Here is a 14,316-nt window from a genome sequence, read left to right as displayed (position 1 = left end):
TTTGCCATGGCAAAGCAAACTTTTTGCAACAAGTGAAGGAGCTGGGAATCTCCACTCCTCTTATTCTGGTTATCTTTTGTACTATTTGTGAACAGAAGAAGGAAGGTGTTTTTAGAGCACATTTCAGTTATCTGACTCATTTATCATTAAACTGAGCTTTCTCTACTTTCTAGTGACTAAAGAGTTACTCACATTAACTAAAGAGTTCAGGCTTCTACATTTCAGTATTTGATCCCAGGCCAGCACCAGGGAAATGTTCTATTAACTTCAGTAGGCTATTGAAGTTATAAATCACTCTCTTCAGAAGCTGTCTTACTATGAGCTTTGTGAGGCACTTTTGCAACAAGATGAGCAACTGCTGGATTTGCAGGGCAATATAAAAGTTTTGATTCCCATAAATGTCAGTCAAACTTGCAACCAATATAGGAAAACACTTTAACAGACCAGAAATACTATTAGTAATGGTCTATTAATTTATTATATTTCTTACCTGAGTGGCTAAAGACAAAGTTATCAGACTCTATTATATGAATTGCTGTTAAAACTAAAAATTGAAATTTCTCTTAGAAAAGTTGTGAGTTTTTCAAAATATGCATTCTGATAGATTGCTATTTGACATGTGAATATCTTTCAAAAGTCAATACTGTTGATTATTTCTGCTAAAATGGGATTTGGTTTTTTCCAAATACTGTATCAGAGATAAAACTCTGTCAACAAAAAGATTATTGCTAAATCTTCTCATAAACAGACTAATTTTATGTTTTCACATAAATTGGTATTTACTGTCAAAAAATAAGTCCTATGCTATTCCATCATTCTGTAGATGACTGCAGAGGCAAAGAACCTATAGTATTATTCTGTTCTTCTGAAAGAAGCCAAAGAATGAGAGAGTCAATTCATATCCAGGCTGTGTATATGTGTATAGGTGCTGCACGCAAAGTAATTTTAAACAGTAGGAACCTTCTGGATTTAAAGGTGTTATTGGAGTTATATTTCACAATGAACTATGAAAAATGAACGGGGAAAATATGAATTCATTATATATGTTACGAGTCAGTTCCGTGGGTCAGTACTAGGCGTTATTTTCAAGTACTGAGTAGTGTTTTCAACCTATTTAAAGTCCTAAATGAGATTTTATGGTCTTGTACTGGATATGATGGATTTCATTATGGAAAAAAAAAATGTGGAGAAAGCTGCACATAAGAAAGAAAAGTTGAATGAAAATGAAGTTATGAGTGCTGTATGGTGTGCTTGTTTGCCTGTGTAATGGTAGCCAGAAGAGTTATCTTCATCTTTGCAGCTAGAGAGTCGGTCAAGAAGGGCTTTGAAGGGTGCATTCCTGGTACCTGCTAGTTTGACTATGCTGGAGCTGCTGGGAATGGGAGCCCATGGGAGTAGAAGATGCACAAGGACTCTGAGAAGTTGTATGTGTGTGTTTGTGTAGGAAAGGGGAGAAAGCAAAAAGGAGTGTGATGGGGACAGGAAACTCTGGTGAAAGGTGACATGTCAGACATCAGCTGTCCCTGTATGGTTCTGTCTACTACCTATGAAAATAAACTTATACTCAGCCTCAAGACTCAACACAGGATTTAAGAAACACAGGATTTTAGCAGCATTTCTAACTTCTTAGAATTGTTTTCTAAATGACAGAAACAGATTTTTGAAAGCACAAACCTGATTTAATGAACCTTGGGAACAAATGCAAGCACAGTTAGTGAACTTGCAAGGTCTAAAATTCAGATCATAAATTTCAAGAACCCAAAGAAAGCTACAAGGATACTTTCATTGACCTGATACAAAGGAATCAAAAACAACCATGAAAATGAGTTATATCTGGAAGTCTCTAAAGGCCAGGGGAGGTGTGAGCTGAAGAGATGGAGAGTAGAGTAATGGTGAATTCCTTTAACAAAAGCATTTTCTGTTCTACCTCTTTGGGGAGTGTTAACCAGACTTTTTCCACACTCAGCTAACAAACACAGAAGAATATTGTCTAGCACCAGGGGAAAGCAGGTTTTGAGACACTGGAATTCAGCTGCCACTCCACTTGTGCCAGGTTAAGAAAAAAAAAGGGCAGATTCTCCTTCTTCTCTTCTGTACTCACATTAGGAGTCAGGCATGACAGGATAAAGAGAGGTGGGGACAGTATTTGGAAGAGGAGGGGACACCATCTGAAATCACAGGAGCCCAGAGCAGATATCTGCTGAGGGCTGTAAACCAAAGCCTAACCATCAAAGCAATTGAGATTATATGATACCCTGGGTGAAGAGGCAAAGCTCCTGCAATGCCAGGCAAGTGAAAATAAGACACCGTTTTCAAACGACACGTTGCATTTTTCTGAGTCTCCATCCATCTGCTTGAGGATGCCATCTGGTTAAAGACAGTCTGTGCAGCACAGTCAGCTGAGGTAGCTGGATCCCAATGAATTAAACATTTGAGAAAAAAATTCCCCAAATTCTCATTTGTCCTGAGAAGAACACACAGATGACAAGCGCTCTGTGATGTGTCATCAGGACTCAGAGGGATGTTAAAAATATCAATGACTTTAAAACCCAAACGTTTTATAAATATTCATTAAATAAATGTCTTCAGATGAGTTAGCTGGTACATGAGAGAGTGTGACTGAATCAGATCATTAAAAACAAATATGCACAGACACAACCACATTCAGCACATTGGGATTTGTGCATTTTTTCCCACTCATCGTCAAGACCATGAGAGCACCAACAGGCTCCAACAGGCTCTGATCAGCCTGTGACCATTCTGCCCTGCCACTCCTCCTGCAACCCTTCCTCAAGCTGAGGGGCTCAGCTGCCTGCTGCCAACCCTGACCTTGCCTTGGCAGTCTGATGGCTGGGCTGAGTGGTGATCCTGCTCCATGAACATGGACCTATTGGGTGATGACTGGACTGCTGACTAGCCCTGGACTGGCACTGGTCAGTCTGGTTCATCTTGTGTGGGTACTTCTTGTGGGCTCTCTGCATCTACAGATAAGTGATCTGGGAGCATTTAACACCAAAAAGTAAGCAGAGGTGACTATTTTGACATGCTTTCTCAAGTCAGCTGTTCTTTGCTCATCTAGTAGAAGAGCTAGGCACATGAGCATCATTTCCTCTGTATAAATCTCTGAGAGTGTGTTGACCTTCTTTTTGTTTTTTTTTCTTGTCTTTGCTTTTGTTTCCCCCTCAAGTTTATTTGGAAGGTTAGGACTCAGAAACCTGAAACACACACAGAATGCTTTTAAGGATGATGTTCTCCCTCTCTCTCCTGTTGCCAAGGTCACCTTTCCTTTGGCTAATTCGCAATTTTAAAATCTGAGAATTTCCTCCTTACATGCAGTTTGTCCTTTTTTCACGGCTGAATGCCAGGTGGCTTAGTATTCCCTCTACTTTAACTATCTTTGTCAGCCTTTTTTGACATTTTAGCAAGAGAAGTGGTCTTGCTATGGTATCTGAGTATCTCGCCAACAGGGGAATTTTTCAGTACTTGTGAATTATTTGGTATTACCTGACAGTGAAGGCTTACTTAGGATGTAAGATAAAGGTTCATGACCATAGCACCAGCACAGCGATTTTGCTGTTCATTCCATGTAATCACCATATGCAGTAGGTACTTATTTTGTTGTGTTTGTATCTTAGAATGAAATTTAAAAAAAAATCCTCAGGAAAGAAACTGTATACCTCGTACAGACAGCAGTGAAGACTTCGCCTCGTTGGCAGATTATTGTAAAAAATGTTAGTCTTGCAAGCATGAAGCACACCACTGTGGCAATGCTTTAAGCCATTGCTGGTTCAACACAAGACATGACAATCTTTCTCATCTTGCTTATTTCAGAAATACACTCTGTACCAGACGGCTTGCTACTTATGTACCACTGAAATTGTCATAGATTGGCATAAAGGTTATTTAGATGTCTGAAAAAGGTTTGGAAAGACTGAAAAACTGTCAAATAACAGAACTCTGATGAACAGTAAATCTAGTAATTCTGCAGTGAAAACGACTACCAAGACAGGACTTGAAGCAAATGCTGGAAGAGCAGCAGTGTGTTGCCGTGTGGCCAGCGTGACCTCTTTATTATAGCCAGAACATGGCTGAAGAGAAGCTGAAAAAGAGATCAACAAACTAGACACAGGAAGGTAGCACTGCAGCAGCTCTCACATTATGTAGATGAACATCTAATTTAGTGAGAAATAATACTGTCATAAATGAGCAGAAAGGTGTAAGTCAGAAGCCAAAAAAGAAGTTAGGGTTTTGAATCCATCTCCTGTTACTGCAGGACTGCTCCCTGCAGTACATTTTCTCATGCTTTGCCCAGTCTGCTTTTAAATGCCCTCTCTAATAGCAGTTTTCATAATTTCCCTTGGGAGGAAGAGATGATGTTTAGTGCCTCTCTTTGTCAGAAAGCTGCTTTTGGTATCCTGCCTGCTTCCCTTTTCCTAACTCCATCTCATTAGTCCAAATGATCCCCTGTGCAGCACTCTGAACAATGCTGCTCTTCCTTTCTGTCCTGAGTCTGCAAAGGGGTGGTTGTGAAGGAACAAGATTTGGGATGGGAGAGGTTTCAGGCGTGGAGAAAAACACACAGCAATTGACAGGACTTTATTATATGGACCTTACAGGGGCTGTGTTTTGGGTTTGTGCTGGAAATAGTGTTGCTAATACAGGGATGTTTGCGTTATGGCTGAGCAGTGCTTGCACAGATTCAAGACCTTTTCTGCTCCTAACCCCACCCCATCAGCGAGGAGGCGGGGGGGGGGGGGCGAGGGGTGGGGTGGAACAAGGATTTGGGAGGGGACACAGCCAGAACATCTGACCCCAACTCGCCGCAGGGATATCCTAGACCGTATGGAATCATGCTTGGCATATAAAGCTGGGGGAAAAAGGAGGAAGCAGGGGGATATTCCTAGTGATGGTGTTTGTCTTCTCAAGTCACTGTTGCTTGTGAGGGAGCCCGGCTGTCCTTGAGATGGCTGAACACCTGCCTAACCATAGGAAGGAGTGAATGAACTCCTTGTTTTGCTTTGCTTTTGTGCACAGCTTTTGCTTTGCCTATTAAACTGTCTTTATCTCAAAGCATGAGTTTTCTCACTCTTCCAAATCTCTTCCCCATCCCACCACAGAAAGTGAGTGAGCGGCTGCATGGAGCTGAGATGCCACTGGGGTTAAACCACATATGCAGACACTTTAATGGTATTTTGTACGTGACTGTTATCTGCCAACACCTGATTTAATTTATGGGAAATTTGCATTCCTGAGAAACTTAAAGACTACAAGGCTTTGTGTCCATAACAGAACTTTTAGGTATGTGCTGTTTGCAACATTTTGTTCTGCTAAACCACCAGCTCAAAATATTCACTAAAGCTTTAATGACTCTTCATTATAAAAATTGCTATCCAATCCTGAGAATACATTGCCGATGTTAGTCGGTGGGCCATGACCCAACAGCAGTAGTTTCAAAGATTTATAATTTTTTATCATTAATATTATTCACAGTGTTTCCAAAATAATAGCTTAGCTTTTTGCTTACATTTTGAAAAAAATATATATATGGGATTTTTCAAAAATTTACCACCAGTTAAGCAGAAGGTCACTTCTAGCAGGTTCCCTCAGCAGCTGTGAGAATTACCAAACTGTAATCACAGAGATGACTGCAGAGTCATGTATACAGTTTAGATATTGTGTGAATTTTATGAGAATTTATCCAGTTCATGTAATGTATTCTGTTTAAATATCTTTTTAATATATATATATTGGTGCTATTATAAGAAACAACAAGATTTCTGAAGAAATAAAATAAGCATGACTGGATTTTAATTACAGTCAGTTGGCAGAGTCACTAGCAAGGGCATTTACCAACTGAAAAAATAAAGAGTGCCTTTGAAACATTAAAAGAAATATTAAACCTGTGGCTGAATGGTTAACTAGTGTTTAAAGAATCTAATTTCACCAACCTACCATTTTATCTTTAATTTATGGTGAAAATGCATTCAATGCAAATAAACTTAGATGAGGAATGAGAATCATATTGTAACTTCAAGTATATAACCAACAGCCATATCAACTTAGTATTTATTCCTTAGTTTGTGAAATTACTACTAGAGTAGAGAAGAAGTTATAAAAAATCTAGATAAAGTCAATGTTTTTGAAGTCTGCACTTTACAGATTTTAATATGAACATTGGTACACATTGAAATCAATTTGCATTCAAATGAAAGAAAAATTGGAATAAATATTTTTAAATAATATGATTTCCAGAAAAAGCTCTACCATTTGTTCAATTCTTACCTGCAGAGGTTTTCACAATTTCTGAAGTATTTCTGAGACCCATAAAGTCAAATTGATAGAGTCTCCAAGATTTCTGGTCAGCAGCCTCCACTGAGTTTTTCCTCCATCTGTAAATCATTTCCTCTTTAGGGTAGCCATCTAGAAATTAATATGTATGTACATGAATATATTGCATTTCATAAAAGAAGGTATTGCAAAACAGTATCAGTTCACTGTTTCACTGCTATTTGGGAACACCTAAATTTCTGATCTAATTATCAGTGAGTTAAGTGGTATAATTCAGCTCGAGTTGTGCAGCACACAAAAATAGTCATAATACTGGCAAGCCTGTGATTTTTCACAATCACTGTTTTTTTGATAATGGATAAAATGGTTGGTTCCATCAGAAGCAGATCTCTTTAGAGATGCATTTGATCGTACTAATTTGAGGTCCAGACACAGAAGTATACTGCTTTACATAGGCTCTGAAGAAGCTGTGCAAATCAATAGATCGCAAAAAAAGGGGAGTCTCAGTGTAAGATATGAACAATTGAAAAGAACTCATTGTTTTGAGAGTTGCAATAGTTCTAATGTGGAGTGTGCTACTGTACTTCTGAAAGTAACTTCATACAATGCAAAAAAAGCAAAATTTTAATTAACGTGGGAATTGTAAAGCGATTATGCCACCATATTACTTCTAAAGTCTTTGTATTTAATGAGTCATCACCTGATTTCTACAGCTGAAATAGCTTCTGAAAGTCCTTATCAGCTTAGCATTCAGTGGTCATAATTAATCTTCATGCCAATATTTAATTTCTTTTTTGTTAGAGAATGGCATTTTCCAATAGGAGTACAACAACAAATCTTCAACCAGTCCAAAACATAATAATAAACCATCTAGAAAACAGCATGCCTATTCTAGCTAAAACTAGATTGTTCTCTAATGCATAGCACAATCAATTTTTATTCATCTAATTAATAGAGTAGATGTAGATTATAAGGGAAATTAAAAGCCTAACAACAACAATAGATGGTTAATATAACTGTCTCATCAGTAATTTTTTTTTCCCATTGGATACTGATAAATTTTTATTTTTGCATTGCAAAACAACTTCTCTGGTCATGGTGCTATTTCCTTGATGAGTGTCTTCTTAATCTTGTTTAAGGTTCCACCCTGCTGGGGTACTGCTGTAAGGTGTGCATGGCCTTATTTATCCTTCTCACTAACATGGCAAGAAGAATACCCACAAGCCCCTTAGCTCTAATCTGTAGAAAATGACTTTGTGTTAATTCAAAATGTCACATTTGTATATTTTCCATCTATGTAAATAAAGAAATAACTCATGAAGGACCTAACTGAGTAACAAACACTGTTCTCCTTGAAAACTCTTGCTGCCAAGCAGATTTCACAGCCAATTCTGCTGTGACAGTCTGTGAGATTGACCTAAAGGTTAATTTTTTTTTGGCTGGCAGATTATGTCAGAGGACACAGTGATACAGTAAAAGAAGTCAAGCTTTGCAGGGCCTCTGAGCCTTAGCCCTGCATCATCTGAAATCTTGAGTCTGGCTCCTATTTGACTGAGCCTTCTGATCACATTTTTTCTTCCGAGTAATAAGCAATAAGACAAGAGGAAATGGCCTTAAGTTGCACTGGGGATGATGGGGTTAGATTGAACACTAGGAAACATTTATTCATGGAAAGGGTTTTCAAGCACTGAAAAGCTGCCTAGGGAAACGTTTGAGACACCATCCCTGGAGGTATTTAAAAGATGTAAAAGTACGTAGATGTGTCACTTAGGGACATGGCTTAGGAGCAGGCATGGCAGAGCATTTTTTATTTGGTTGGACTTGATGTTCTTAGAGGTCTTTTCCAACTTAAATGATCCTATGATTCTATTTCTGACTGAATAATGTCTCCCTCTAATGGAAAGCTCTACATTTTTCATCAGGAGCCTTCTCAAATTTGCTTCATCCGTGGGGCTGCTGATATCTTTCCCCTGCAGTTCAGAAGGGAAAAAGAAGCATCAGATGGCCTCCTTGGTGTGCTGTGGCTGCCCTGCACTCATGCCGAGCGATGGTGCCCAAACCGCCCTTTCCCCACAAGGCAGTATCAGTACCACACAGGGGGCTGCCATGCCATTTGAGTCTTAATCCTACCTCCTGATTTGCCTCCTGATGTGAAGAGAAGGAAACTCTTGCCCTGTTGCACCAGCTCCTGCTGCAGAACTTGGGGCCCCAAGTGTTAATTTGCAGGTTTTATCACAGGCAGTAAATCGAGTTCCTTTTCTCAGATAAACTTCACCATAATCATTGCCAGTAAAAATATTTCAAATATCTTGGAAGTAACAAAGATTTTATCTTTTTAATAAATTTATTTTAAATTTATGTAAAATGATCTTTTTATATTTTTTTTCCCCAAATTTCACTGAAAAAGTTGTGCCAGTTAACCTTGAATTCAATTTCTTTCTGATTTTTTTTGCTTTCCTTTCATCCCATAGCCGCCCCACCAAAAGAAATCCATTACAATGTCAGTATGCTTGAAAGCTGGCTATCAATGAGAGTTGTTTTAACCTGTTAAATAACTGCTAATTTGTTCTGCTCCGGTGCCAGGTGACTTCACTTTTCAATTAATTTAAAAGAAAAATAACTTTTATGGAATAGTAACACATTTACATTCATTTCCATTTCATGTCCATTTGTTTAACATGCAGAAAGAACTATCCATGATGGTTCTTTTTTCAGTGATATTCGGTTCTTTTTTCAGTGATATTCTATATTTCTTATACACAGTCCAATTGTTTCTAGCCCTTTAAATATTTCATTGTAGAAAATATCAGAACTGCAGACTTCAGTATTTCCACAAGAAAATGCAACCTCTCTTGTTCAGTTCTCAACACAACTAAATGTGCTATCTGTAGAAATGTCTGCTTTCTTTCATTTTCCCAGCATGACAAATGACAGTAAATTACCTTAAATTCCAGACCTTGTGGCTTTAAGTCATCCATGATGAACATAATTCTATCAAGTCTGTTTACCCTGTCAGGTTGCTTCAGGTTATATAAGAATATTCATACTGCAACAGGGCAAGTCTCCTCCTGGAGACTTTCCAGCAGGTGCCAGTAAGATGGCAAGGGGGATGTCATGGGAAGAAGACAACAAAATGTGTATTCTGTGTTACAGCCATCCAAGTTCTGGCAACCTGCAACTCAGGATCTTCTCTACCAAAGTCAACAACTTCATTTTCCCTTCCAGAATTTTACTTGATTAAATTCTTCTAATTTTTAGTCCAATGGTTATTTTCCAGGCTGTGCTATAGCTTTTTAAATACAATATCAAAGACTTTTAGAGAACACTTTGACCATTTGGTTTTTTGTCAGATTGGTACTACATGTTTTTGTAAAATCAGGTCAAGAATAAATTTGATTTTTATTTAAGAGCCCGGGAGAAAGTATCCATGTAATAACTCTTGTTTATTTCCACCAAACATACTTAATGACTTTGATTTTCTACTTTTTGCTGTTTTGGAGGTGAGTGTATTATAACAGAAAGTCAAATTGTCATGAAAACCTTTGAGATTCTCTGGATTTTGTTTTATTTCCCCTTTATTTTTTGAATAATTGAACTCACCTTACCACATCTTCTCACATCACCACCCTATGACTCGGAATTGAGAGGTTAAAAATATTTAAACTTCATTCTTCATATTCATACTGCTTCACTTTCTAGGGAGACTGATTTGTGCAGAAGCTTCCACCAAACTGCTGAAAAAATGGTTAAGACCAGAAAGATCTCCAGGCTGGATGAGAGGCATATGCAACTATAAGTTAGCTGTGAGAATTGGTGTCAAGCGCCCCTGAAGCATGGCTGCTACAGGAATCAACACTGATGAAAAATCACCAACTTCTGTAATATGACCAATGATGCCTGTTAGTGCATACTGCCTCTAACCTTGATTTCCCCAATGCTGTTGTTGGCCTGGGCATCTTAGATCAATGCTTGATATCTTTGTTTCACTTTCTGTTGTGTGATAATGGATCTATTTTAGGAAGTGAGTAGAGCTATGGAAAGATAGCCAAAAAGGGATCATGTCAAAAAAGGACACAGACCACTTTAAGAGTTAAAAAGCTTTCCTTAGAAAAGTGTCCAAGACATGGAAAGACAGAAAGGCATAGAAAAAAATTAACTTCTTTCATCTCTTCAGACATCTTTTCCCTACTCCGTGAAAAAAGCTTATTTTACTCCTGGTTCCCCACACTTTGTATTCACATATAACACAGGTAGACCCAGCAGAAGGAACACAACTAGAAAAGTCCTCTCTCCTTCTTAGCCTTGCAAAAACTTGTATGCTGAGAGTATGCAATGAGGAGTTAATGAAAGCAGCAGCAAAGCTGAAAATGTGGGGGAAGCAGGCAAGAAAGGATTGGTTCTGTTAATTATCTGCCAGGGACTGATACTTGTGCCAGCAGTATATATTTGAAAGACATAGCCAGATTCTGGGAAGGTTTTGCTTTTCCAGGGGTGTTAGATATACACTCGAAGTCAGGGAAAAGCGTGATCTGAAAGACAAGCTTTTGCCATCAGTAAGTGGTTGAAGTTTACATCACAAGCATGGAGGGAGCACTGTAGATTCAACTGTTGTCAGTGAAGGTGGTCAGTATAGGGAGGATGCTCTACTCCAATTAGAGGCAGGGAATGAGCAGCCCTTTACAGCTTACAGCCAGATGCTTTCAGAAACACTTTGCCTTCTTGAATACTACCTTGTTAACTCTTCTTCAGGCTAATTGGGAGACCTCTGTCAACACAGTCTTGGTCAGAACAGGATAATGAAGTCCAGAAATGCACCTTTCTCTGGCACCGTGTTTTGGATCACAAATCATATGCTTCCACAAAATCTGTCCGGGCTCTTTCTCTTGTTAGCAGTCTTTATGATTGCTTCTTTGTTGGCAAACAAACTGCATTTTAATCCAAACTTCTCAACGTTTGGAGGAAAAGGTTTCCTCAGTGATCTATTCCTGCATCTATTTAATCTCAGAAGGCTTTTAAGCAGGACATCCTGGAAGTTCTACTCTTAAAACTGGTATTATCTTCAAATGCATGATATTATGTATTTATTAAGCACAACTGGATGGCAGACAAAGCAGTTTCAGTTCAATTAGTTTAAAATAAAACAAATTAAAAAATAGGGTATATAGACAATTCATTATGTCTTTTCAGCAGGAAGCCTTCAGGGTAGACTGAAGCAGAAGTAGGGAAAGACAATGGAGATTTTTAATAGTTTACTTAAGACCTATGGATACCTACACTATAATTGAATGCATATTGAGTTCTCTCTGTTCACTAATGAAGGTGACTAGCTTTTTTCTAACTCAGTGATGTTTTTAAAAAATACAAGAAAAGAAAAATGATGAAGTATTTTAAAAGGCAGGTATGATAATAATAATTCGAAAAAAAAGTTAAATGTGAATGTTGTAAAGATAGCTTTGAATCCTAAATTGATTTATTTCAGCAATAGTAGATAATTGCACTTAGGTGATAACTACAGCAATTAGAAACAGTATTCTTTGCCCTGTTTGCTTGCATCAGTAATTGACACCTTATTAACAGTACATTAGCTTATGAAAAAAAATCAACCAACATTACCATGACTGCAGAATAATGAATCTAACACTGCCCTGAAGTTAAAGGATATATGTCCCATTATAGATAGTTTTTCTACTCAAAAATATACTTTAATATGACTGTGATATCACTTTGACAAAAACTAGACAATCCAGTCACCATCATCAACAGTAATGCTTAATTATCCTTTACCTGAGACTAATTCTGTTTTTTGATAGAAGTGTAGGATGCTGATGTGATTTACTGATAAACTACATGACATCAATTCTTCTATTGGGCCTTCAAAACAGAAAGGAGCAAAAGAGAAGTGTTGCTGTCATAGAAATAATTCCCAAAAGAAGGATTTTCTGTGAACCAACCCTTGTAAGAGGTAAAAATTTTCTAGCTATTCATAGACAAAATAAAATTTTGGCTCAGAGAAAATGCAGAAGAGAATAAAAAGGTGAAAATGAGAAGGGAAAGAAGGCAGAGTGGAATGAACAGAATTAGATTGAAAAGAGAGAAGTTTTCCCTTGAAGACATTTTGAGATGTGGCTTTTCAATGTACTCACTTTCTGTTAAAATCTAACAGATACTTCTCACATAGGGGTGCAAAGATTTTGTCACACACAGCCCTTGTAGGAAAAAAATCCCTGTTCCAGTATCAGATCCTAAAGGATAGGTGGAGTAACTTGAAATTGCACTAAGAAGATAAGGCAATTCTGCTGCATCATCACACTTTTATGCTCTGTCCTTATGATTGCCAAACAATTTCCATTTTGACACATTTGTGAGCAGTACCAAGAGATTTGGTTTTGGAAATTGGCTGGGTTTATCATATATTGTCCCATAATTACACTTTTCTATTGTTTTGCAAATGCCTTCACCTTTCTGAAAAAAACTCACCAAAACTAAAACAAAAAAAGTCTCATAGCCTGTATTAATGTTTTGCTATGAATTTTTATTTATATACTTATTTTTAATGATTGCTAACACTTTTATTTAGAAAGCAATTTTCAGAAGCCTCATGTGCAACAATTGCTTTTGCCTATCTGCTTGCATTGTTCTGGCCAGCTGATTCTTTTATAAATTAATCCACTGGTAACTAGAACACCTGATAAATGTTCAGATTCCTCTGATTTAGGCACATTCCATCCCCATTTCTAATATCATTAACATTAAATGGTTTGATCTCACTCCTAGCTTATAAATTGTATCTTTTTCCAAGGAGAGAATTCTTGCATGGATCAGAGTACTGAGGTATGGCAAATATGGGTACTGAAAGAAATGAGGCTGCCACCACACAAAGTTCGATTTTGGGATTTTGTCTGCCAATCTTTCCAGTGTTTCCCTTTTATTAGGGTTCCTTTGTAAACAGCACCCGGTGTTTGTCTTTTGTTAACTGGAATTCCCAAGATCGTCCCAAACCAGTGCCTTGATCCCACACATTCACACTCACATCATATGGTGGCTGTGTTCAGCCATGGGAGAAAAACCATGCTATCATGTAGACTGTTCAAAGTGGTTTTCACTTTGAGAACACAGCACTCTCTTTATCAAAAACACCAGTCAAGGCCAAAACACTCCTTTCAGATCCTAATTAACTGAATGCTGGCTTAACTTGTTCCCACACTGAGGACATACAGAGCAAGCTTGCCTAACCTTACACAGTCCTCCTTATGCTTTTTATGGAATGGATACTTCACCCCAACCTCCTGTTCTGTTATGAATGGAACAACAACCCCAACCTCCTGTTCTGTTATGAATGGAACAACGCTGAAGATTTTACCCCAGGTTTTCTGCAATACCAATACTTTGCAGAGAAGAATGAAAATCCTGAAAGTGGTTTTCCTAGCTTAAGTTCTTTTCTGATCTGAATTATTCTGGAATATGTAATTGTTCTATTCTCCCTGTATTTAGAAGTTTTCTGCTTATAAAGAAATATACAAGTAAGAGACAGAATTCAGTTTTCTAGCTCACTGTACTGATTTTCCATAGCTAACATAGCTATTCGATAATGAACTTGTGATGCTTCACAAATGTCTGTCTTTACAGACAAAGAATAGACATTATTCATAATGTAGTTCAGAAAATTTTTGATAATGTAGAGCAAATGTCACATTTCTACTGGCTGCAAGACTGGAGATGGTGATTCCAGGTAGAAGGAAATTTTCAGAAATGCATGGCCAAGGGATGGCTTTTGAGAGTCTGCTGGAATCTTGTGCTGCTGTTTTGTTCTGCCCTAGATCTTATATGCCACAGCCAGCTCTGCATAGACATGGGAGGCTTCACCTGAGCAAATCCTGTTTTCCATAGGATTTGGGGTGAGATTCAAACAGATGGCAATCTCATCCCATCTCATCTCATCCCATCTCATCTCATCTCATCTCCCTTTGTTTGCATGGACCTACAACTCCTTTCTTTTGCACATGCCCTAAAACGATTGAATGATGCTGA

General features: G+C 37.9%; 1 protein-coding gene across 1 annotated transcript in view; it reads right to left on the bottom strand.

Moving 5' to 3' along the window:
- Positions 1–14,316, bottom strand: part of GABRG3 (gamma-aminobutyric acid type A receptor gamma3 subunit) — a 314,021-nt gene that overhangs the window by 45,509 nt on the left and 254,196 nt on the right. Inside the window, exon 6 of the mRNA XM_017818520.1 lies at positions 6,283–6,420. Coding sequence (XP_017674009.1) covers positions 6,283–6,420 — 138 coding nt within the window. The remainder of the gene's footprint in view (positions 1–6,282; positions 6,421–14,316) is intronic.

The sequence above is a fragment of the Lepidothrix coronata genome, unplaced genomic scaffold, assembly GCF_001604755.1.
Source record: "Lepidothrix coronata isolate B3197 unplaced genomic scaffold, Lepidothrix_coronata-1.0 Scaffold68, whole genome shotgun sequence".
NCBI lineage: Eukaryota > Metazoa > Chordata > Aves > Passeriformes > Pipridae > Lepidothrix > Lepidothrix coronata.
This window is presented reverse-complemented; position numbering and strand designations above follow the sequence as displayed.